This window comes from Macaca nemestrina, chromosome 20 (genome assembly GCF_043159975.1).
Source record: "Macaca nemestrina isolate mMacNem1 chromosome 20, mMacNem.hap1, whole genome shotgun sequence".
Taxonomy (NCBI): domain Eukaryota; kingdom Metazoa; phylum Chordata; class Mammalia; order Primates; family Cercopithecidae; genus Macaca; species Macaca nemestrina.
In genome coordinates this window covers 2,555,810-2,581,174 of record NC_092144.1, presented here as the reverse complement: position 1 = coordinate 2,581,174, position 25,365 = coordinate 2,555,810, and the positions used below count along the sequence as shown (strand labels likewise).

Genomic DNA, 25,365 nt, shown 5'->3' with positions numbered 1-25,365 from the left:
AAATTAGCCGGGCGCGGTTGTGGGCGCCTGTAGTCCCAGCTACTCGGGAGGCGGAGGCAGGAGAATGGCGTGAACCCGGGAGGCGGAGCTTGCAGTGAGCCCAGATCGCGCCACTGCACTCCAGCCTGGGCTGGGCGACAGAGCGAGACTCCGTCTCAAAAAAAAAAAAAAAAAAAAAAGTAGTCAGGTGTGATGGCAGCCCTGTAGTCCCGGCTACTCAGGAGGCTCAGGCAGGAGAATCGCTTGAACCCACTGAGGCGGAGGTTGTAGTGAGCTGAGATTGCGCCACTGCGCTCCAACCTGGGTGACAGTGAGACTCTGTCTCAAAAAAAAACAAAACCTGAACAAGAGTGTTCAGAGCTGCTGTGATTTGTCATAATTGCTCCCAATCAAATAGGTAGGTTGTGACATGGTCACACAGTGGAACACTACACAGCCGTGAAAAAAGACAGGCTGGGCCGGGCGCGGTGGCTCAAGCCTGTAATCCCAGCACTTTGGGAGGCTGAGACGGGCGGATCACGAGGTCAGGAGATCGAGACCATCCTGGGTAACACGGTGAAACCCCGTCTCTACTAACAAATACAAAAAAGTAGCCGGGCGCAGTGGTGGGCGCCTGTAGTCCCAGCTACTCGGGAGGCTGAGGCAGGAGAATGGCGTGAACCTGGGAGGCGGAGCTTGCAGTGAGCCGAGATCCGGCCACTGCACTCCAGCCTGGGCGACAGAGCGAGACTCCGTCTCAAAAAAAAAAAAAAAAAGACAGGCTGCTCCTGGTGGCTCACACTTGTAATCCCAGCACTTTGGGAGGCCAAGGTGAGAGAATCACTTGAGGCTGGGAGTTCAAGACCGGTCTGAGCAACACAGTGAGACCCTATCTGCAAAAATACAAGAATTAGCCGGGCATAGTGGTGTGCACCTGTGGTCCCAGCTACTTGGGAGGCTGAGTGGGGAGGATTGCTTGAGCCCTGGAGGTCAAGGCTATAGTGAACTATGATCATGCCACTGCACTCCAGCGTGGTTGACAGAGTGAGATTCTGTCTCAAAAAAGAAAGAAAAGATTATCTTTGGCTCTCACTGCCCTTGAACAAATCCTAAATTCTTCACCTCGGCCCAGGAGACCCTACCCATCTTTCATTCCTACTCAACAGGCTGCAGCCAAGGTGGAACATCTTGCTATCCCTTGCCTTGAGGCCTTTTCACATGCTGTTCCCTCTGCCTGGAACATGGTTGTCTTATTTCCCCTCCCCAGGCATTCTTTTTTTTTTTTTGAGACGGAGTCTGGAGTCTCGCTCTGTCACCCAGGCTGGAGTGCAGTGGCCGGATCTCAGCTCACTGCAAGCTCCGCCTCCCGGGTTCACGCCATGCTCCGGCCTCGGCCTCCCGAGTAGCTGGGACTACAGGCGCTGCCACCTCGCCCGGCTATTTTTTTTTTTGTATTTCTTAGTAGAGGCGGGGTTTCACCGTGTTAGCCAGGATGGTCTCGATCTCCTGACCTCGTGATCCGCCCATCTCGGCCTCCCAAAGTGCTGGGATTACAGGCTTGAGCCACCGCGCCCGGCCCCCTCCCCCAGGCATTCTAATTCTCCGAGACTGCCTAGGAGTCACTTTTCTGAAGGCCTCCTCTGACTCTCACCCACCAAAAGCAGGATGGGTCTCTCAACATCCCTGCCCCAGTTCCCATACAAAGACCCTGAGACCAGCCAGACACACTGGCACACACCTGTAATCCCAACACTTTGGGAGGCTGACATTGGAGAAGCGCTTGAACCCAGGAGTTCAAGACCAGCCTGGGCAACATACGAAGACTTCATCTCTCCAAAAAATAAAAATAAGGCCGGGTGCGGAGGCTCATGCCTGTAATCCGAGCACTTTGGGAGGCCAAAGTGGGAGGATCATTTAAGGCGAGGAGTTCGAGACCAGCCTGGACAACATGGTGAAACCCTATCTCTACTAAAAATACAAAAACGTAGCCAGGTGTGGTGGTGTGCGCCTGTAGTCCCAGCCACTCCGAAGACTGAGGCGGGAGGATTGCTTGAGCTCAGGAGTTTGAGGCTGCAAGGAGCCATGATCGTGCCACTGAACTCCAGCCTGGCTAGTGAGCGAGACACTGTCCTGATTAAAAAACAAAAACAGGCCCGGTGCGGTGGCTCACGCCTGTAATCCCAGCACTTTGGGAGAACGAGGTGGGCGGATCACCTGAGGTTGGGAGTTCGAGACCAGCCTGACCAACATGGGGAAACCCTGTCTCTACTAAAAATACAAAATTAGCCGGGCGTGGTGGTGTGTGCCTGTAATCCCAGCTACTTGGGAGGCTGAGGAAGGAGAATCCCTTGAACCCGGGAGGTGGGGGTTGAAGTGAGCCAAGATCGTGCCCTTGAACTCCAGCCTGGGCAACAAGAGCAAAACTTCGTCTCAAAAAAACAAAAACAAAAACAAAAAAACTGTGAGTGTGAAAGGCATCAGCAGCTGTCACAGATGTGGCACAGATGTCCTAGGATGGTCCTCCGCATGGAGTGTCCGGCCTGGGTTTAAATCCTGGCTCTTCCTCTCACAGCTGGTTGATTCAGGCAAGTGGCTTCAACACGCTGGGGCGTAGTTTCCCTATCTGTAAAATGGGTATAATTACAGAACAGATCCTTGTTAGGAAGACCCCATTTTAATCCCTGGAAAGTGCTCACAGCAGAGGCTGGTGCATTCATTCTTTTTTTTTTTTTTTTTTTTTTTTGAGACAGACTGTCGCTCTGTTGCCCAGGCTGGAGTGCAGTGGCACGATCTCGGCTCACTTCAACCCCCACCTCCTGGGTTCAAGGGGTTCTCCTGCCTCAGCCACCCAAGTAGCTGGGACTACAGATGGATGCCACCATGCTCGGTTAATTTTTGCTGTTGTTTTTTGAGACAAAGTCTCGCTCTGTCGCCCAGGCTGGAGTGCACTGGCATGATCTCTGCCCACTGCAACCTCTGTCTCCCGGGTTCAAGCGATTCTCCTGCCTCAGCCTCTCAAGTAGGTGGGATTACAGGCACCCACCACCACACCCTGCTAATTTTTTGTATTTTTAGTAGAGATGGGGTTTCACCATATTGGCCAGGCTGATCTCGAACTCCTGACCTCAGGTGATCTGCCCGCCTCGGCCTCCCAAAGTGCTGGGATTACAGGCGAGAGACACCGCAGCCCGGCCCATTCATTCATTTATAGAGACTCTACCCTGCGTCCCAGAGACACATCAGGGAACAAGACAGAAAGCCCCGCCCTCCTGGCTGGGGTGAGCAGATAAACAAGTAAAATATACGGCGTGTCAGCGGGTGTGTCGATAGAGAAAGACAAGGCGGGGGCGAACAGGGAACGGGGAGTGTGGGTTGCATTTTTCTGTGTGAAATCTACACACAGAAAGAACTGCAGGAATGCCAGTACATTTACTGGGGGGTTCCCCATCTCCGACCCTTAGGGGTGATTTGGGGCAAGTGAAATCACGCTCTGATCTCAATTTCTGGAAAATTGTTCTGAGAATTAGAACTTCTGCAAGGGCTCGAGTGTCAGCTAGTAATAATAATAATAACAGTAGTAAGTATTACTGATATGGATGTTGCTGGCAGCAGAAGGGTGCCTCGGGAGGGGGGTCACAAGCCCGACACCCCACAAGGGGTCTTCTCGGAAGAAGGGGTCCTGCCTACTCAGCCACAGCCTGGCCTGCGATCTGGGGGTCTCCCAGGGCCCCACAGGGTTTGGGGAGGGTCCCGGGACCCGCTGCGGGGCGGGTGGTAGGGGGCGTCCTGGGGGGCGTGCTCGGGGCCGGGAAGCCGGGGCGGGCGGAGGCGGGGGCTCGAGCCCCCTCCCGCCGCGGCCGCCCCGCGCTTAACGACTGCGCCGCGGGCGACCTCGGCTAATTGATCCGCTAATGGGCCCCGCGCCGCGGCCGCGCCTAATGAGGCGGAGGACGGGGGAGGGCAGGGGGAGGGGAGGGGAGAGAACAGCGGGGAGGCGGGGGTAGGGAGAGGAGGGGGAGAGGGAAAGGAGGAGGGGAGGAGAGAGAGGAGGGAAGGGGAGGGAGAGGATGGAGAGGGAGGGGCGTGGGGGAGAAAACTGAGGGGAGGGAGGAAGGAGGGAAAGCAGGAAGGGAGGGGAAGAAGAATAGGAGGGTGGGGGAGAAGGAGGGAGAGAAGGGAGGAGGAGGGGGAGCAGGAAGGAGGGAAGGGAAGAGGAGGGGGAGGAGGAGGAGGCACAGCATGCTCCCAGCTCCTTGCATAGGACCAGAGGGGAGCAGAGAGGACTGGGGTGAGCCCATACTCCTTTCTGGTTACCTCTCCCCCTCTAACACCCTGTTTCCTCTGGAAGCCCCTTCTCCAAGGCTCTCCCCTTCTCCGACCCCACTCTTCTCCCAGCCCCCCTACCCCATTCTGAGGGACTTTCCAGCAGGTGAGGAGGTCCCCTGCCTGCTGGGCCTCAGTTGCCCGCATCCACACTATGGTTCTCAGTGCAGGGAGGAGAATCCCGCAGGCCCAGGTGGCAGGACTCTCGGTGTGGGGCGGGGGAGGGCCTGTCCCGTCCCTCCACAGGGATGGGGACTGGGGACTCCGGGGTCTAAAATCCTCCAGTCCCCCCACCTCTACACCCCAAAGGGCCAGGCTCTGGCAGACGGTGGGAGGACTTACGGAACCCCCCTTCCCCATCCCCAGCCGGGGAGGAAAAGGAGCGGGGGGAACAGGAGCTAAAGCTAAGAGGCATTAGACATTCACAGTCAGGCCGGCCAGGTGCCCGTGCTGGCTGAATTGTCTGCAGCTGAGCCTTCTCCGTCCCTATGTGTGCCCTTCAGGCAGTCTTGGGGGAGAAGATAAAAGCTGCACCTGCAGTGCTGGTGGAATTAGGGACCTAGAAATGATCCTGCTCTCTCCCCATTGTGCAGATGGGAAAACTGAGGCCCACGGAAGCTCAGAACATTTGCTCAAGGGCAGGAATAAGTCAGGGCTGTAGCTGAGTCTCCTGCTGTCTGCTCAGGGACCTCTTTGCCCCACCCCCCCCAGGAGCAACCAGACTAATTAGGAAGGCAAAGAAATTATAAAGATAACAGTAATACCAGCGGTGATGTCCTGAACATCCATCCTGCCTCCAGCAATGCTAGAGTGATGCAGTGAAATTTGGATCTCTCAAAGGATTCTTGCAAATGCCTCTGAAGGGCTATTTTTACAGGTAAGGAAACTGAGGCTCTAAGTGGTCACAGAGTCGGGGAATCTGGATTGAAATGCAGGAAATTCAGGATCTTAATCATCTGGTTGGTTGGTTGTTTTCTGAGACGGAGTTTCGCTCTTGTTGCCCAGGCTGGAGTGCAGTGGTGCAATCGTGGCTGACTGCAACCTCTGCCTCCCGGGTTCAAGCTATTCTCCTGCCTCAGCCTCCCGAGTAGCTGGGATTACAGGCACGCGCCACGGCGCCTGGTTAATTTTGTTTTTTTGTTTGTTTTTTTTTTGAGACGGAGTCTCGCTCTGTCACCCAGGCTGGAATGCAGTGGCCAGATCTCAGCTCACTGCAAGCTCCGCCTCCCGGGTTTACGCCATTCTCCTGCCTCAGCCTCCCGAGTAGCTGGGACTACAGGTGCCCGCCACCTCGCCCGGCTAGTTTTTTGTATTTTTTAGTAGAGACGGGGTTTCACTGGGTTAGCCAGGATGGTCTTGATCTCCTGACCTCATGATCCGCCCGTCTCGGCCTCCCAAAGTGCTGGGATTACAGGCTTGAGCCACCGCGCCTGGCCGATTTTGTATTTTTAGTAGAGATGGGGTTTCACCATGTTGGCCAGGCTGGTCTTGAACTCCTGACCTCAAGTGATCCATCCGCCTCGGCCTCCCAAAGTGCTGGGATTACACGTGTGAGCCACTGCGCCCAGCCAGGATCTTAACCATTTGGTTTAATAGAAAGAAGTTTCAGGCCGGGCGCGGTGGCTCACGCCTGTAATCCCAGCACTTTGGGAGGCCGAGACGGGCGGATCACGAGGTCAGGAGATCGAGACCATCCTGGCTAACACGGTGAAACCCCGTCTCTACTAAAAAATACAAAAAACTAGCCGGGCGAGGTGGCAGCGCCTGTGGTCCCAGCTACTCGGTGGCAGCGCCTGTGGTCCCAGCTACTCGGGAGGCTGAGGCAGGAGAATCGTGAAAACCCGGGAGGCGGAGCTTGCAGTGAGCTGAGATCTGGCCACTGCACTCCAGCCTGGGCGGCAGAGCGAGACTCCGTCTCAAAAAAAAAAAAAAAAAAAGAAGTTTCTAGACCCACTGACTGGTGGGGGAGGAGGGAGGACTTGAGAGACAGGAATGGCTGATTCCAGGCAGAGTTGGGGTGCAGCAGGATTGGTGGAGGCAGGGCTGACCTTGGAGGCTCACGGCCCCCACCCCGTGTTCACTGCCTCAGTCTGACCCTTCCTGGCACCTTCTCTGTAACTGAAAGTGTTCAGACATGGTCCCAGGTGGGGCCTTTCCCTCTGCCTGAAACACTCTGTTCCTAGTTCAGTCATCCCCATCACAATCACTTTCTCCTGCGATCTTTATTTTTATTTTGAGACAGAGTCTCACCTGGTTGTCCAGGCTGTGGTGCAATCATAGCTCACTGCAGCCTCAACCTCCTGGGCTCAGGTGATCCTCCCATGTTGGCCTCCTAAGTAGCCAAGACTACAGGTACACACCACCACAGCCAGCTAATTTTTTTTTTTTTTTTGTAGGAACAAGGTCTTGCCATGTTGGCCAGGCTGGTCTCAAACTCCTGACCTCGAGTGATCCACCCACCTCGGCCTCCCAAAGTGCTGGGATGACAGGTGTGAGCCACCGCGCCCGGCTTTCCCTGCCTTCTTTATCTTCACAGCATTTCTCACTCCGCACAATTTGTTCCAACAAATATTCCCTTGTCCGCTGCTTTTCTCGACTCTAATACGGGTTTGGTGAAGAGAGTTTGTCCGTTTGGGTTGCTACTATAGATCCTGGGGCCTAGAATCATGCCTGGCACACAGTAGGTGTGCAGTGATTAGGGAACACAATGAGAAAATGGCAGTGAAGGCTGGGTGTGGTGGCTCACACCTGTAATCCCAGCAATTCGGGAGGCTGAGGCAGGAGGGCCAAGTCGGGCCAGGAGTTTGAGACCAGCCTGGACAACATGGTGAAACCCCATCTCTACTAAAAAGACAAAAATTAGCTGGGTGTGGTGGCGCACACTTGTAATCCCAGCTACTTAGGAAGCTGAGGAAGGAGAATCGCTTGAACCCTGGAGGCGGAGGCTGCAGTGAGCAGAAATCATGCCACCGCACTCCAGCTGGGTGACAGAGTCAGACTCCTTCTCAAAACAGAAAAGGGCAGAGAAGCCTGTGAGATGGGTGGATGTGGGCCAGCCCTGTAGGATCCTGCCCGCCCTACAGGCCAGGAGCTGGGGCATAGGGAGCCATGGGTGATGTTTCAGCAGAAAAGGGGCGGCACACACAGATGTGTGATTAGTGAGATACTCCACGGACACCAGGGGGGCAGGCTGAAGGGGAAACTGAGGCAGGAAGTCACGAGGAGGCCCCTGTGCCACTTAGGTGTTTTATTTCTTTTTTTGTTTTTTGTTTGTTTGTTTCTGGTGAGATGGAGTCTCTGGGGCCCAGGCTGGAGTGCAGTGGCATGATCTCGGCTCACTGCAACCTGGGTTCAAGCCATTCTCTTGCCCCAGCCTCCCAAGTAGCTGAGATTACAGGGATGCACCCCCACGCCTGGGCTACTTTATATATATATATATATATATATATATATTTTTTTTTTTTTTTTTTTTTTTTTTTTTTTTTTTTTGAGACGGAGTCTCGCTCTGTCGCCCAGGCTGGAGTGCAGTGGCCGGATCTCAGCTCACTGCAAGCTCTGCCTCCCGGGTTTACGCCATTCTCCTGCCTCAGCCTCCTGAGTAGCTGGGACTACAGGCGCCCACCACCTCGCCCGGCTAGTTTTTTGTATTTTTAGTAGAGACGGGGTTTCACCATGTTAGCCAGGATGGTCTCGATCTCCTGACCTTGTGATCCGCCCGTCTCGGCCTCCCAAAGTGCTGGGATTACAGGCTTGAGCCACCGCGCCCGGCCTACTTTTTATATTTTTGTTGTTAATGTTGTTGTTTTGTTATTTGTTTTTGAGACGCAGTCTTGCTCTGTCACCCAGGCTGGAGTGCAGTGGCGTGATCTCACCTCACTGCAACCTCTGCCACCTGGGTTCAAGCAATTCTCCTGCTTCAGCCTCATGAGTAACTGGGATTACAGGCCCCCACTGCCATGCCTGGCGAATTTTTTTGTATTTTTAGTAGAGATGGGGTTTCACCATGTTGGCCAGGCTGGTCTCAAACTCCTGACCTCAAATGATCTGCTTTTCTTGGCCTCCCAAACTGCTGGGATTACAGGTGTGAGCCATGACCCAGGTCCCACTTAGATGTTTTGACTGGTATTAAAAACTGCAGAGGCCAGGCGTGGCGCGGTGGCTCAAGCCTGTAATCCCAGCACTTTGGGAGGCTGAGACGGGCGGATCACGAGGTCAGGAGTTCCAGACCATCTCAAAAAACAAAAAACAAAACAAACAAAAAAAAAAAACTGCAGAAGGCTCCAGGTGCCATGGTTCATGCCTATAATCCCAGCACTTCGGGAGGCCGAGGCTGGAAGATTGCTTGAGGCCAGGCGTTGGAGACCAGCTTGGGTAATATAGCAAGACCCAATCTCTACAAAAACTCAAAATATGAGCCAGGCGGCCGGGCGCGGTGGCTCACGCCTGTAATCCCAGCACTTTGGGAGGCCGAGGCGGGCGGATCACAAGGTCAGGAGATCGAGACCACGGTGAAACCCCGTCTCTACTAAAAATACAAAAAATTAGCCGGGCACGGTTGTGGGCGCCTGTAGTCCCAGCTACTCGGGAGGCTGAGGCAGGAGAATGGCGTGAACCCGGGAGGCGGAGCTTGCAGTGAGCCAAGATTGCGCCACTGCACTCCAGCCTGGGCGACAGAGCGAGACTCCGTCTCAAAAAAAAAAAAAAAAAAATATGAGCCAGGTATGGTAATGAAGACTGGGGTCTCAGCTACTTGGGAGGCTGAGGTGGGAGGAGTGCTTGAGCCTTGCAGGGAGCCGTGATCATGCCACTACACCCCAGCCTGGGCGACAGAGTGAGACCTTGTCTCAAAGCAGTAACAAAACACAAAAAGCTCTGCCGGGCGAGATGGCTCATGGCTGTAATCCCAGCACTTTGAGAGGCTGAGGCGGAAGGATCACTTGAGGCCAGGAGTTTGAGAGCAGCCTGGGCAACACAGTGAGACCCCAATCTCTAAAAAATAAAATACAATTTAAAATTAAATTAAAAACTAGAGAAGGGAGCTGCAACCACCCCTGCGTGGTTTCCCCTCTGAGGGCCTAGGGTTCCCCTCTGACTTTCTCTCCTGGGTAATGTCTGTCTTTGTCCCCCTCCTTCTCCGAGTCCCCACTGCCTTTAAAAAAAATTTCCATTCATTTAAATTGTTAAGTCGAATATGAAACCCACTTCCGAGCTAGTACTGGAGAATGGACAGAACTGGTGCTTCACGAGAACAGCTTCTACATAGGATCCCTAGGGACTTGGGGAAAAGGGACAGACCCCTAATATGAAGCAAATAGAACTCAGGTTTGAAACAGATTATCCAACAATCTCCCTCGTCTGGCCCCCTCTGCCTCGGGGGTCTCTGATGGTCTCGTCTCCCTCTTTCTGCGATCTCTGGGCTTCTCCCTCTGTCCTTCAAAGTCGCCAGCTTGGGTTCCCTAACCTTCCCTGGATCTCTTGATTGGCGCCTCCCTCCCTACCATCCCCGCTCCCGCCCCCGCCGCTGACCTCCCCTTGCAAACCTCTCCCACCCACCCAGGCCCACCCCCTCCTAGGCCCCCCTTACCCCGTCCCCAGTTGCTGGGCGCCTGCCAGGCCTGAAAGCCCGGCCCTTCTCCGCCCCCTCCCTCTCCCTCTCCCTCCACCTCCGCCCCCTCTGCCCCCTTCCCCCACCTCTCCCCTCCTTCCTCCCTGCCCCTACACCGGGTCCCCTCCACCCGGGGACCTCCTCCCCTCTCCTCCCCTCCCCTCTCCTTCCCTCTCCTTCCCTTCCCTCCCCTCTGCCGCCTCCCGCTTTGTCCCTCCGCTTCCTCCTCCATTCTCTCCTCTTCTCCCTCCTCTTCCCTCCTACACCCCTGTCTCAGATCCTGGTCCCGGGGAGGGGCGGTCCCTACGCTCCCCGCGCTCCCCATGTTCCCCACGCTCCCCTACTGCCCCTCTCCCCTGCTGGGCCAGGCCCGCGTGGCTAATGGTGGGTTCCCCAGCAGCAGTGCGGGAGGAGGGGGTGAGCAATCTTGCCCTAGGCCTGCCCAACCCTGGAACTCGCCCCCCCAACCCTCGAACTCGCCCCCGCCACCCTCCCTCCTCAAGGGCAGCCACAGAGCTCCCAGCTGGAGCACGTGGCTGTGTGACCCTGGGCAGGTCCCTAGGCGTCTCTGGGCCTGTCTGCCTCCAAAGCCTGACCTCCCAGCAACTGGATTGGTGGGGAAGGAATTAAAACCCCACCTGGGGCAGCGGCAGACCTTTCATTCCTGTATTTATTGGGTGCCTACTGTGTGCCAGGCTTGGGTATCCCTCTCGACCCTCGCGGAGCCCACAGAGTCATGGGGAAGGTTTGGAAAATAGGCCAAGACCATTTCAGAGAACACCAAGTGGTAGAAAGAAAAATCTAGCAACGGCTGGTGACGGAGATGGGGCTGCTTGGCCCAGGAGAGGAGGGGAGGCCTCTCTGAGGGGGTGACGTTTGAGTTGAGAAGGGCTTGATAGCAAGAGCCCATCTTGGGGAGGAGGCTGTCGAGGAGGGGCAGGTGCTCCAGGCAGAGGGAGCCCCAGTGGCAAAGCCTGGAGGCGGCACTGTGCCCATCCCAGGGCAAGCTCTCAGCCCCTAACTCAGAGGGCCACGGTGTGTATATCAACCAGGTAGCCCAGTGATAATAGCAATGGCAGGTCGGGTGCGGTGGCTCTCTCCTGTAATCCCAGCACTTTGGGAGGCCGAGGCAGGTGGATCATTTGAGGTCAAGAGTTCAACACCAGCCTGGCCAACATGGTGAAACCCCATCTCTACTAAAAATACGAAAATTAGGCTGGGCGTGGTGGCTCACACCTGTAATTCCAGCACTTTGGGAGGCCGAGGTGGGCGGATCACGAGGTCAGGAGATCGAGACCATCCCGGCTAACACGGTGAAACGCCGTCTCTACTAAAAATACAAAAAATTAGCTGGGTGTGGTAGCAGGCAACTGTAGTCACAGCTACTCGGGAGGCTGAGGCAGGAGAATGGCATGAACCCAGGAGGTGGAGCTTGCAGTGAGCCGAGATCATGCCACTGCCCTCCAGCCTGGGCAACAGAGTGACAGAGCAAGACTCCATCTCAAAAAACAAAACAAAACAAAAAAACAAAAATTAGCCAGGCATGGTGGCATGTACCTGTAATCCCAGCTACTCGGGAGGCTGAGGCAGGAGCATGGCTTGAACCTGGGGGGTGGAGGTTGCAGTAAGTGGAGATCTCGCCACTGTACTCCAGTCTGGGTGACAGAATGAGACCCTGTCTCAAAAAAAAAAAAAAAAAAAAAGCAATGGCAGCAGAAGCTGTCATCAAGGGCCACTCTGGGATTGGTGACAGTAGTACCATGCCCCTTTTCCAGGTGAGCAAACGGAAGTCCACAAGGCCTAAAAGGTCTCACTGCAAACCAGAAGCTGGTTGAGGAAGATTCAGATTGAGGTTGGTAATACAGCAAGACCCCATCTCTACAAAATCTCAAAACATGAGCCAGGTGTGGTGGTGTATGATTGTGGTCTCAGCTATTTGGGAGGTTGAGGTGGGAGGATTTTGCTTAAGCCTTGCAGGGAGCCGTAATCGTGCCACTGCACTCCAGCCTGGGCGACAGAGTGAGACCTTGTCTTTTTTTTTTTTTTTTTTTTTTTTTTTGAGGCGGAGTCTCGCTTTGTCGCCCAGGCTGGAGTGCAGTGGCGCGATCTCGGCTCACTGCAAGCTCCGCCTCCCGGGTTCCCGCCATTCTCCTGCCTCAGCCTCCCGAGTAGCTGGGACTACAGGAGCCCACCACCTCGCCCGGCTAGTTTTTTGTATTTTTTAGTAGAGACGGGGTTTCATTGTGTTAGCTAGGATGGTCTCGATCTCCTGACCTCGTGATCCGCCCGTCTCGGCCTCCCAAAGTGCTGGGATTACAGGCTTGAGCCACCGTGCCCGGCCTAGACCTTGTCTTAAAACAATAACAAAGCCGGGCGCGGTGGCTTACGCCTGTAATCCCAGCACTTTGGGAGGCTGAGGCGGGTGGATCACGAGGTCAGGATATCGAGACCATCCCATCCCGGCTCACACAGTGAAACCCCGTCTCTACTAAAAATACAAAAAAACTAGCCGGGTGTGATGGCGGGTGCCTGTAGTCCCAGCTGCTCGGGAGGCTGAGGCACGAGAATCGCTTGAACCTGGGAGGTGGAGATTGCAATGAGCAGAAATCCAGCCACTGCACTCCAGCCTGGTCGACGGAGTGAGACCCTGTCTTATAAAAGAAGATTCAGATTGGGCCGTGCAGCCAGGGGTTTGTTCAACCCCCATCTGTGCTGTGCCTTCCAGGGAGACCAGGCTGGGCAAATTTGGGGCCCAGCAATGAGCTCTCCAGGGAAGGAGGGAAGGTGGAGATGGAGACAGAGTCCATGGGGATCCTAGGAGGGTGAGCCCCCAACTTGGTGCAGAGGGGTTACATGTGGTGTGGGTGATGGGGTTGGTGCAATGACCAGAAAGCCCCAGGGCTTTAAAAATGGGGGTTGTCTGGGGTACCAGCCCCAGCTCTGCTTCCACACCCCAAATTGTCCCAGCTGGGCACCGCACATTCCCACACAATAATAACGGTCAGAGCCTTTTCATCTATCGAGCTATTTGATCGTGTGATGACTCAATGAAGAAGTTTCTATAATTATCCCACCGTACAGGATCACAGTGACGCAGCGGCGGAGGTGGGGTTTGAACCCAGGCTTACACATCAGTGGCACTGGGTCTTACAGCCTCTGGGGGTAGTGCGATCTCTGAGATCTCAGCTGACCCCTACAGGTTGTGTTAGCACAGGGGACCTGGCATCGCGTCCACCATGCTGTGTGACCTTGGTGAGCCTCTATCCCTCTATCGGCTTGTCCACTTACTCTCCCAATAAATACAGTGTAGCCAGTAGTATGTTGGGGCCTGGGCAGACCATCCACACGGAAGCGAACAGATAGTATGTGTTCAGAGAGCCACGAGGCCTCTGAAGAATGAGAGAAGCTAAGCAGGTAGGAGGAGGGGAGCTACTCTAGCCAGCCTGGCCTCTCTAGGATGTGATGTTTGATCTGAACGGAAGAGAAAGGCTGGCCGTGGTTCAGACAGAGGGAACAACCAGTGCACTTCAGAGGTCTTGAGGCTAGACTCTGTGAGGAATAGGGAGGAGGCCTGTGTGGCTGGAGCAGAGGGGGAGGAGTGGGAGGAGGTGAGAAGGGGGAGGCGATGGAGGTCAGATCACATAGACAGAAGTAGGGAGTTTGGATTTGATTTTGAGGGCAATAGGGAGCTATGGAAGGTTCTTGAGCAAGGGAGGGATGGCATCTGATTCACTTTTTTTTTTTTTTTTGGAGGTGGGGGAGGATAGAGTTTTGCTCTTCTTGGCCGGGCACGGTGGCTCAAGCCTGTAATCCCAGCACTTTGGGAGGCCGAGATGGGTGGATCACGAGGTCAGGAGATCCAGACCATCCTGGCTAACATGGTGAAACCCCGTCTCTACTAAAAAATACAAAAAACTAGCCGGGCGAGGTGGTGGGTGCCTGTAGTCCCAGCTACTCGGGAGGCTGAGGCAGGAGAATGGCGTGAACCCGGGAGGCAGAGCTTGCAGTGAGCTGAGATCCGGCCACTGCACTCCAGCCTGGGCGACAGAGCGAGACTCCATCTCAAAAAAAAAAAAAAAAAAAAAAGAGTTTTGCTCTTCTTGCCCAGGATGGAGTGCAATGGCACAGTCTCAGCTCACTGCAATCTCCGCCTCCCAGGTTCAAGCAGTTCTGTCTCAGCCTCCCAAGTAGCTGGGATTACAGGCGCCCGCCACCACACCCAGCTAATTTTTGTATTTTTAGTAGAAACGGGGTTTCACCATGTTGACCACGCTGCTCTTTTTTTTTTTTTTTTTTTTGAGACGGAGTCTCGCGCTGTCACCCAGGCTGGAGTGCAGTGGCTGGATCTCAGCTCACTGCAAGCTCCGCCTCCCGGGTTCACGCCATTCTCCTGCCTCCACCTCCCGAGTAGCTGGGACTACAGGCGTCCGCCACCTCGGCCGGCTAGTTTTTTGTATTTTTTTTTTTAGTAGAGACGGGGTTTCACCGTGTTAACCAGGATGGTCTCGATCTCCTGACCTCGTGATCCGCCCGTCTCGGCCTCCCAAAGTGCTGGGATTACAGGCTTGAGCCACCGCGCCCGGCCTGACCACGCTGCTCTTGAACCCCTGACTGCAGGCAACCCCTCTGCCTCAGCCCCTCAAAGTGCTGGGATTACAGGCGTGAGCTACCATGCCCAGCCCTGATTCACATTTCAATGGATCATCAAGGATGTGGGCACAATGGAGAATGCATAGCGTAGATGTAGGGTGTGAGGGCAGGGTGGGAAAGAAGGACCATTTAGGACATAGTGGGGGCTGGACACAGTGGTTCACACCTGTAATCCCAGCACTCTGTGAAGCTGAGGCAAGAGGATTGCTTGAGCCCAGGAGTTGAAGACCAGTCTGGGCAACATAGTGAGACCCTGTCTCTAGGAAACATTTTTTAAAAATTAGCTGGGTGTGGTGGTACCCATCTGTGATCCCAGCTACTCCAGAGGCTGAGGCAGGAGGATGGCTTGAGCCGAGGGAGGTCAAGGCTGCAGTGAGCTATGATGGTGGCACTGTACTCCAGACTGAGTGACAGAGCGAGACCTTGTCTCAATAATAAGGACAAAATAAAGAAATGTGGGGAATACAAATAACCACCCTTTATGGAGCATTTACTATGTATTATTATTATTGTTGTTATTATTATTATTATTATTTTTGAGACGGAGTCTTGCTCTGTTGCCCAGGCTGGAGTGCAGTAGTGCGATCTCGGTTCACTGCAACCTCCGCCTTCTGGATTTCAAGGATTCTCCTGCCTCAGCCTCCTGAGTAGCTGGGATTACAGGCATGTGCCACTACACCTGGCTAATTCTTCTATTTTTAGTAGAGACAAGGTTTCCCCACATTGGCCAGGCTGGTCTCGAACTCCTGACCTCAGGTGATCCACCCGTCTTGGCCTCCCAAAGTGCTGGGATTATCGGCGTGAGCCACTGTGCCCGGCCCACTATGCATTATTGTAAGTACTTTATAGGCCTTATTTGAAGATTCTATTATCAACCTTGCATTCCAGACAAGGAAACCCTAGCAGAGTGAACATGCCTGGCACTGAGCCGCTGTCACTCTGGGACTTCTCCCCCAGCCGCCCAGTTCTTACTCAGGGAGAGGCTGGAGTTCCTGAGCCCCTCAGCCAATCCTAGTGCCTCCTGCCATGGGCTCCCAGTCCCTGACTCCCACTGGTCAGAACCCACGGTGACTTCAACACCCATGCGAAAATAGGTACAGGGCCCTCTAACTGTAGGGGGTGTCTACCTCTCCCCTACTTCACAGCTGGGGAATGTTCAGAGATCCACACAGCAAAGCTAGGGGTCAGAGCCCAAGGCTCACTCTGTCACAGGAAAGGGCTTAAGGCTGCCCCATCTTTCTTCTGTCCACTTAGGGTTAGGGTGATCTAAAGGCACTGCTCAAATGAGGCAACTCCTATGCATTCTGCAAAACCCTAGCTTAAATACTGAAGCCTAACACCTTTTTATTGTTTTTTTTTTTTCTTTGAGACAGAGTCTTACTCTGTTGCCCAGGCTGGAGTGCAGTGGCGCGATCTCGGCTCACTGCAAACTCCACGTCCCAGGTTCAAGCAATTATTCTGCTTCAAGTCTCCTGAGTAGCTGGGACTACAGGAGCGTGCCACCATGCCCGGCTAATTTTTGTATTTTGGTAGAGACGGTTTCACTATGTTGGCCAGGCTGGCCTCGAACTCCTGTCCTCAGGCGATCCGCCTGCCTCGGCCTCCTAAAGTGCTGGGATTACAGGCATGAACCACCACGCCCAGCTCCAACATCTATTAAATACTACCACCTAACATCTAGAAAGCTATCCCAACTTCCCAATGAGGGCGGTAAATCCTGGCAGAGCCTGCCCGGACTCCCACCCCCAGCTCTGATCCTCCCTCACCCCAACCCTGACCACCACGGGGGTTCTGAGAGAGTTGGGCTGTCTTCCCCTCCTCCCAAACTTGGGAGCCCCTCCTTGAGTTTCCACCAAGGTCAGCCCTGGCTGCTCACAGGCCAGAACGGCACGGAGTATTGGTTTCATGAATGAGTTTTGTCCAGCAATCTCACTGTGCATGTGGGTAAACTGAGGCTCAAAGAGAGGCCCTGGAGGTTCTAGGGAGATGGCTCCCCATGTTCCTGGGTGGAAGGAAATGTGTGTGTGATTTTTCCGGGGGGGCACACCGCCAAGCGTGGCGGGGAGCTGAGGCTCAGAGGTCACCCGCGAGCCCGGGGCCAGCGGGAGGGGACAGGCCTGGCTGGTGGCCCAGCAGCTCGGCTGGAGGGGGCGGTAGGCAGAGGTTGGCGGTGTCGGAAGCCAAAGGCTTGGCCTCCCCGAGGGAGCCGCTTTCCCGGCCCGGGTCGGATCAATGGGCTGTAATTATACCGCGCCGGGCCGGGAGCCGGCAGGGAGGGAGCGGGAGCTGGCGGGAGGGAGGTAGCGGGCGGGGGAGCGCGGGCCGGAGAGGTACCCACGTTACTTTGATTGACAGCCCGGGCGGGCGCCGCGCGGGAGCTTCTGGGAATCGTAGTCTTTTTCTGAAAACCCGTGCTCTCCTCCAGCTTGCACGCTCGGGGAAACTGAGGCACAAGGACCAGCACCACCCGCCCCCCGACTACCTATAGGCCCACTCCCGCCCCCCAATCTGGGAAATAAAACTGAGCCCGTTCCTGGAGCCTCCAGGCTCGGGTAAGAGCTTCAGGTCTTCAGCGTGACTTAACTACTCTTTGCCTCAGTTTACCTATCTGTGAAATAGGAAGAAAGATGCAACCTCTCCTCCGCCAGCTAGCCGGGATTTTGCAAGGTAGCATATTGCACGAGGGTCCCTTGTTTTTAAGGGGAGATAGGCCAGGCTCGGGGGTGACTCGCTTTCCCCTGTTTCCGAATTATAATGGAGCTTTATCCCCCCGTCCTCCAATCCGGCTGGGCTCGGGCGTCCACCAGGGTCTCAGATTCTAGGGAGGGGGGCCACACTCGCCAAACCCCGCCGGGAGTGCCGAGCTCTCTTCCGATTGGCCCTACTGATCCCAGTGCCTCCTGTCATTGGTTGCTGGTCTCCTAATCCCCATTGGCCAATTTCCCCTGTGACGTCACTGGCCCATGTGGGAGCGCCGCGAGCGGATTGGCTGGCGCCCCCAGCCAACCACCGCGGAGAAAGGAATTTCCACAGTAGCTGGGGCGGCCAGGCTGATTTAAGGTGGTCTGAGCAATCCGGGGTCCCAGCGCAGCTTCTCAGCTTTTTCCTTTTTTTTTTCCTAAACCCACATCCACATTATAAAACCCTAGCCAGGAACCAGGGACTGAGTCTCTCTGTAGTGGGAAGGGGGAGATCGGCGGCTGAGCTCCTTTTCCCCTCTGGCAGCTTCTTCCCCGATGGTGCAGCTGGGGAAACTGAGGCCCAAAGAGGTGGTCCGTGAAGCCCCGCGTGGCAAATGAAGTCGCTGGGGACTCTGCCCAGGCTGGAACACGCCTGGCAGGTTGCTTCCCTGCTTCCTGCTCTGGCCGGATGTGGTATTTTGGGGAGTTAGGCAGTCACAGGCGGCCAAGGGTTCCCCAGTATCGCACACAGTTGCTGGCAGCTGAGTCTCCCCAGATTCCACCCGCTGCTTCCAAAGTTAGGGATGTTGCTGCCCAGAGCAGAAACTCCTCCTTCCTGGCGGATCACACACACCAAGGGATGGGGTGTGTTCCTGTGTGCGTGTGTGGTCTTGTGGCTTCTCGGGCAATCCGCAAATCTGTATTTACCCTCCCCGGTGCAACGTGCCTGGTAGAGGGATCTGAAGACTGCTGGGTAAAGATGCCCTCCTCCAGGAAGCCTCCGCTCACTCACCGGGCAGTGCGCTATGTGGCCCTGGGAGGGTACGTGTTCCGTACCTCTGTCCCCGCCAGATGCTCTGGGAGCCCCTCCCTGGAAGGCCTGGGGCTGGGTCCTCTCTAGGGCTCCAGCCTCTTGCAGCACGTGGAGGTGGTCGTAGACTAAATATCCACTTATCCACCAACACCAAGCAGTTTGTGTCCACTGTGTGTGTGTGTATGCACGTATGGAGGGGATGACAGGAGGCTGGGGGAGATGGCTTTTGGAGGAGACAGTTTTTGGGTTAGGCCTTGAAAAAATGGACTTTCTCCAGCCATAAAAGGAGGGGGAGGGAATTCCAGGAAGAGATAACAAGCAGGGAAAGGCGCAGAGGTGGGAAAGAAAGGACCACCAATTAGGTAATCTGGTCAGGGTGGCTGGAGGGGGTTGGGGGTGTGGTGTGATCTGGTGGAGGAAGGTGAAGCTGGCTGGGGCAGGGATGCAGAGGCTCCAGTGCTAAACTGAAAAGCTGGACATTTGTCCTTAGGGCAATAGGGAGCCAGGGGAGGGTTTGAGGGAAGGAGGGCCAGGCTCCAACTGAAGATCACCAAAAACAAAGGCTGTTCAGAGGGAGGAGGTGGCTGTGGTCCAGATGGGAGAGAGGACAAAGGCCTGGTCAGGGTGGGGGCTGCTGGGGCGGGGAGAAAGGAGGAGGGTTGCAGGATTGGTGCTGGCAATAGAGGACTAGGCTGATGCTCTGGTTTGGAGTATCTGGGGGGCTGTGTGTGGGGACCCTGACGGAAGCAGGGGTTAAGAGTCTAAGATCTGGGGAACCTCTAGGGGAGATGCCCAGTTGGTGGCTGGACCCACAGGGCTGGATCTCAGGGTAGGAACCAGAGGTGGAGCCAGAGCTTGCAGCCATCCTCATGAGGCAATCACTGAAGCCTCAAGGGGGAGGCGGTGTCTCAGAGCCCTGGAAGCCAGAGGTATGGGTCAAGGTGACATTCAGGTGACCGGGCTAAGGAAGGACAGAGACCTATGTTTATTATTTGTTTGTAGAGACAGGGGTGGGGCGGGGGATGCGGGTCTCGCTACGTTGCCCAGGCTGGTCTCAAACTCCTGGCCTCTTTGGCCTCCCAAAGTGCTGGGATTACAGGTTTGAGCCACCACACCTGTGCTTAGAGAGGGACGAGGGCCGCCAGGACAGGAGAGCGCTGCAGAGGGAGGTGAGGCTGCTGTGAGCAAGCGTTGCGATGGAGGTCGAGAAGGAGCCACTGGGTTTCCAGAGCCCGGGGCTTTGGCAGAAGACGGAAGATCTGGAGGGGTGCGGTGGCTCACACCTGTATCCCGGCACTTGGGAGGCCAATGCGGGTGGATCACCTGCCAGAAGATCGAGACCAGCCTGGCCTGGCCAACATGGTGCAACCCCGTCTCTACTAAAAATACAAAAATTAGCTGGGCGCGGTGGCTCACGCCTGTAATCCCAGCACTTTGGGAGGCCGAGGTGGGCAGATCACGAGGTCAGGAGATCGAGACCATCCTGGCTAACACGGTGAAACCCCGTCTCTACTAAAAATACAAAAAATCAGCCGGGTGCGGTGGCGAGCGCCTGTAATCCCAGCTACTCGGGAGGCTGAGGCAGGAGAATGGCGTGAACTTGGGAGGCTGAGCTTGCAGTGCGCCGAGATGGTGCCACTGCACTGCAGCCTAGGCGAGAGAGCGAGACTCCGTCTCAGGAAAAAAAAAAAAAAAAATTAGGCGTGGTGCATGTCTGTAATCCCAGTTACCCGAGAGGCTGAGGCAGGAGAATCACTTGAACCTGGGAGGCGGAGGTTGCAGTGAGCCGAGATCTGTAATCTCAGCTACTTGGGAGGCTGAGGCAAGAGAATCGCTTGAATCTGGGAGGCGGAGGTTGCAGTCAGCCAAGATCATGCCACTGCACTCCAGCCTGGACGACAGCATGACTCTGTCTCAAAAAAACAAACAAACAAAAAAATACAACCAACAAGAAGGAAAATGTGGGGTGTGGACAGTTGCAGACAATGAGGACGGATGCCACTATGTGTGCTCAAGGTCCTGGCAGGGGAGATGTTGGCCTTCCAGGGGAGTGAAACACCTGCTGAAAAGGGTTTGGAATCAGCACTTCACAGACCCCCGAGAACCTGGAATCACAGACTCTTGGCAACGTGGAATGATGGCTCTGCCTGTTTGTGAGACTTTCTGAGCAGGGAATGTGGCCAGTGGTTTCTGGCTTTAGGCTGGTTATTGAGCACTTGCCGTGTGCCAGGCCCTGCAGGGACCTAGACAGGCTCAGTCCCTCCACAGCCTTCTTCGTGGTGAGGGAGACAAACAAGGACTCGAACAACCTCCGAGTAAACATACTCACATCCAAAACACACTGTGGGCTGGGCATGGTGGCTCAAGCCCGTAATCGCAGCACTTTGGGAGGCCAAGGCGGGTGGATCATCTGAGGTCAGGAGTTTGAGACCAGCCTGGCCAACATGGCAAAAGCCGGTCCCTACTAAAAATATAAAAATTAGCCAGGCTTGGTGATGGGCGCCTGTAATCCCAGCTACTCGGGATGCTGAGGCAGGAGAATCACCTGAACCCAGAAGGCGGAGGTTGCAGCAGTGAGCTGAGATCGCACCACTGCACTCCAGAGACAATAAACAAAACGTTAAAAAAGAGATCATCAAGGGGAAAAGGGGGAGTTTTGTGCAGAGCCTTGTGGGAAGAGAGACGAGCTTGGATTTATTTTGAGGACAATAGGGAGCCAATGAGTACTACACACACACACACACACGTATCTTTATCCCAGGCTCTCTCTTTTCCTCCCTTCCCAGAGCTGCCCAACCTCATCGTTCAGGTCTCATTTCCAAGGCTACCCTCCCCCAAGAGCCCTCTCCCAGACACCCCCGATAAGCAGGTTTCCTCTTGTTAATTTCTATCACTGCCCCCTAAACTCTTCCTCTGTCTATACAAATAGTCCCATAATTATCAAGCTGTGAACCTGCCTAGCCTGTCACTCACATCCCACAGACTCAGAGAGGGCAGGGATCTGTCTCCTTTATCCACCCTTAAAATCCCAGTGCCTGGAAGGATGCCTGGCACGTAGGTGCTCCGTAAATATCTGTGGGCTGGAAAACGATGGCTTTAAATTTGATAAGGGCTTTTTTTTTTTTTTTTTTTTTTTTTGAGACAAGGTCGTGTTCTGTCACCCAGGCTGGAGTGCAGTGATGTGATCTCTACTCATCGCAGCCTCGATCTCCTGGGGCTCAGGTATCTCCCGCCTCAGCCCCCCAACTAGCTGGGACCACAGGTGTGCACCACCATGCCTGGCTAATTATTTTTGCATTTTTTTGGTAGAGATACAAAAAATGCAAACATTTATCTTGTATTGTCGCTGCGTTGTCCACACTGGTCTTGAACTCCTGGGCTCACGCGATCCTCCCTCCTCAGCTTCCCAAAGTGCTGGGGCTACAGGCATGACCCACCACTCCTGGCCCATTGACCTGGCCCATTGATAAGGGCTCTTGTGCCCATTACAAAATGGGTTTTTGTAACCCTAACCCTTAGGTACCTTAGGTATTTGTTCATCTAAGGGCACAGGTCCAAGCATGATCAAGGGGCATGGATTTTTCTCTGTTCTGTTTCCAGCTGTGCCCCAGTGTCTACTGCAGTGTGTGGTCCACAGTATGCACTCAGTACATGTTTGTTGATTGACTTAACGAACCTCTCCTGAGGTTTCTCCAGAGAGAATAAGAACTTCCCACTCCCCAGGTGGGCCTGAAGGATGCTGGCTGGATGTCTGTGGTTTCTGGTCGGGGCTGGAGCCTTTGCCCTGGGAGAGACTTGAGTCTGATGGCAAAGCTGTGGTTCTTCCAGTTCTAAGTGGGACATGGCCCCTGCCTTCAAGAAACCCAGTGTGAGAAGGGAGACAGCGCAGTCCACTGGTGATGGCAGTAGGAATACAATTCCTATCTGTGGAAGTTTGCTCTGTGTAGGGAAATGCTGAGGGCGTTCATGCACCATTTCATTTAAGTGTAGTACCTAGTGCCGTGGCTCCCGCCTGTAATCCCAGCACTTTGGAAGGCCGAAGAGAGAAGAATGAGTCCAGGAGTTCAAGACCAGCCTGGGCAACATAGTGAGACGCTCCTGGTCATCTCTGCAAAAAATTGTAAAATTAGCTGGGCATGGTGGTGCACACCTGTAGTCCCAGCTACTCGAGAAGCTGAGGGGGAAGGATCGCTTGAGCCCAGGAGTTCGAGGCTGCGGTGAGCCATGATCGCCCCACTGTACTCCAGCCCCACTGTACTCCAGCCTGGGCAACATAGTGAGACCCTGTCTCTGCAAAAAATTAAACACTAAAGATCGCGCACCATCCCTGACCTTTTGCAGAGACTACTGAGGCCCCCAGAGGGTGAGGGCCCCGCCTGATCTGGGAAGCAGTGTTTGCTGTGAGATTCCCTTCCTGGCAGGGCTTCCTGCGAGCGCTTGGCAAGGCTGCGTCGTCCTGACCCTTCCATCTCAGCCCAATGTCACTTGCTCAGAAAAGCCATTTCCGACTCCAGAGGGGCCCCCGCCCTCCGCAAGCCCCCCCAACGGTGGGTAACACGATGTGAATTTCTTCACTGGTGTTTCTCCTCCCGCCCCTCCGGGAGGGGGTGGGGACCCTGTTTTGCGGCACTGGGCGCCTCCCCACTCGGCCTCAGTTTCCCCACAGGCCCAGGGACTGAAGGAAGGGGGCGGGTGCCCGGGGGCCCGGACGCGCGGGCGCAGGGAGGGGCGGCGCGCGCGGGGGTGGGCGCGGGGCGGGCCGCGGGTGCGTGGGGGCGGCCGCGCCACCTTAAGGCGGCTCAGCCTGAGGCTCCCGGCCGAGCCCCGCCGGAGGGAGGCGGCTCCGCGCGGGGCCCGCCGCCCGCGCCGCCGCCGCCGAAACCCGGCCGCGGCGCGCCCGACCTTCTGCGCCGGCTGCCGCGGCCGCCCTCGCCGCGCCCCCGCCCCGTCCGCTGCTCCCGCCCGCCCCGCGCGCCCCGGCCCGGGGAGGGGCTCCCACGACCCCGGGCGCGCGCGCTTGGGGGCGCGCCAGGGACTCCAGGGTCCCTTGCCCCGCGCCGCCTCTCCCTCCTCCCTCTTTCTTCGGGCAGCCTCCCCCCCACCCCACTTCAGCCTCCCCCACTCTTGTCGCCTCCATATCATCAAGCTCTGGTGGCGCTTGGAGGGCTTCCGGGATCGGCAGGATGTACCCCCAGGGAAGGCACCCGGTGAGTGGGGGCTGCGGAGAGGGGGTCCCCGGTGTCCTGGAACTCAGACCCTGACGTCCCTTCCCAAACCCCCCCAGACCCCGCTCCAGTCCGGCCAGCCCTTCAAGTTCTCTATCTTGGAGATCTGCGACCGCATCAAAGAAGAATTCCAGTTTCTCCAGGCTCAGTACCACAGGTGAGGGGGGCCGCCCCAGGGGCCGCGGGAGTTCACCTGGGCGCCGGGGCGGGGCGGGGCCTCCGGGGAGCAGGGCGGGGAGGAGGGGCTCCCAGGGCGCGGGAAAGGCCTCCAGGTGAAAGCGCAGGTGCAGAGGGGTCTGGGGACAGTCAGAGCTGGGGCATTGGGAGCCCAGGAAGGGGCGGGGAGGGACTGGGACAGGAGGTGCTGGGAGGTCTGTAAGGAAGTCGGGAGGGGGAGATCCAGCCCCTCACTTTGGAAGCCGGCCCACATGGGGCGGTTGGGAGCCCCTTGCCCTCTCTCTCCTTCCCAGCCTCAAGCTAGAATGTGAGAAGCTGGCCAGTGAGAAGACGGAAATGCAGCGACATTATGTCATGGTGAGGGCACTTATGATGCCAGGGTGCGGGGAGAGGCGGGCAGGGCTTTGAGCCACGGTGGACTCTGGGGTAGGTCCCTGCCCTTCTCCGAGCCTCGTCTTTCCTGTCTGTACATTGGGCGGCTTTGGGATTTCAGGGTCTCTCTCTCGGAGGGTCCACCCAGCTCTGGGAACAGGGAGACAGGGAGGACCTCTCGCCTGGTGGGGCCAGGGCCTCTGGACGCTTCCTACCTGCCCTGCCTGTCTGGGGAGAGTAGAGGGGGCCCTTCCAGGCAGAACCCCGGCTTTCTCCTCTGGGCTTCTCTTCTGAGACCCCGTGGAGCTGGGGGTGCTCTGCGTCCTGCTGTGATCCCCCGAACCTGGGGGGCTCTTGGAAGACCCTGGCATCACCTGACTGGAGGAGGGCACCCATCTCCACTGCAGAGGTTCTTACTTGGTTTTTCCTTTTCAGTATTATGAGATGTCTTATGGGCTCAACATTGAAATGCATAAGCAGGTAACTGGGTTGGTGTTAAGCGTGTTCAGGAGGGATAATGGGGGTCTGGAAGCCCTGGGAGGGACCCAGTGTGGGCAGCCGGGGCCAGAGCAGACCTAGGGAACACGGGTCTCATCCTGAAATCTCCTCAGAGGTCACAGAGGGCCTATCTGGGACCAGGAAGGCAAATTTCAGCCTCATGGAAGGAAAATGAGTCCCAACTTCTGAAGACAGTAGCCAGCAGTTGAAGCGTCCAGCAGAGAGGCAGGCAGCGGGCAGGGGCCACCAGGCATCCCCATCAAGGAGGGCACATAGCAGAGGCAGGGCAGCCAGGCCAGGGAGGCTGTGGAGGTGACTTCTGTCCCGGGAGGGGGCTGGATGACCACTCTTCGAGGTCCCTTTCAGCCCAGAGAGTCTGAAGTTTTGAGATGGACTCCAGGTTCTGTTCCTGCTTTGAAGCTTCTGAGATTGGTCTCAGTGTGATTGGCTAAGGTTCCGAGATTGTTCTCCAGGCCCTGAATTTGATGCCATGGTTCAGACTGTGACCCCACTTTTCCAAGACAGACCTCAAAACTCTGTGGCTATCTTCAGGGCTTTGAGACTGACCCCAGTGCCATAAGGCTCTGAGCCTCTTCCAAAGCTTCTCAGTGTGATCCAAGGTTCTGAGGTAGACCTCAAGGTTCTGAGATAGACCTCAAGGTTCTGAGATTGACCTCAGGGTTCTGAGATAGACTCAAATTTCTGAAATTGACCTGAGGGTTCTGAGATAGACCTCAAGATTCAGAGATTGACCTCAAGGTTCAGAGATAGACCTCAAGGTTCTGAGATAGACCTAGGGTTCTGAGATTGACCTCAGGGTTC

At 55.8% G+C, this 25,365-nt stretch overlaps 1 protein-coding gene and 1 long non-coding RNA gene across 4 annotated transcripts in view; both read left to right on the top strand.

Moving 5' to 3' along the window:
* Window positions 1–4,220: 4,220 nt before the first annotated feature.
* LOC139360299 (uncharacterized) lies at window positions 4,221–11,882 on the top strand. The gene is made up of 3 exons (XR_011617602.1): window positions 4,221–5,179; window positions 6,699–6,791; window positions 11,683–11,882. It is a non-coding gene; the product is annotated as an uncharacterized lncRNA (long non-coding RNA).
* An 11,204-nt stretch (window positions 11,883–23,086) lies between these two features.
* The window catches only part of LOC105485676 (TLE family member 2, transcriptional corepressor), a 31,299-nt gene continuing 29,020 nt past the window's right edge, over window positions 23,087–25,365 (top strand). For 2 of the 3 annotated variants that reach the window (XM_011748036.2, XM_011748028.3), the window contains exons 1-4: window positions 23,087–23,478; window positions 23,556–23,653; window positions 23,967–24,030; window positions 24,481–24,525. In XM_011748036.2, the coding sequence (XP_011746338.2) occupies window positions 23,455–23,478; window positions 23,556–23,653; window positions 23,967–24,030; window positions 24,481–24,525 (231 nt within the window). In that variant the 5' untranslated portion in view covers window positions 23,087–23,454. The remainder of the gene's footprint in view (window positions 23,479–23,555; window positions 23,654–23,966; window positions 24,031–24,480; window positions 24,526–25,365) is intronic. The other variant, XM_011748045.2, reaches the window with a different exon arrangement.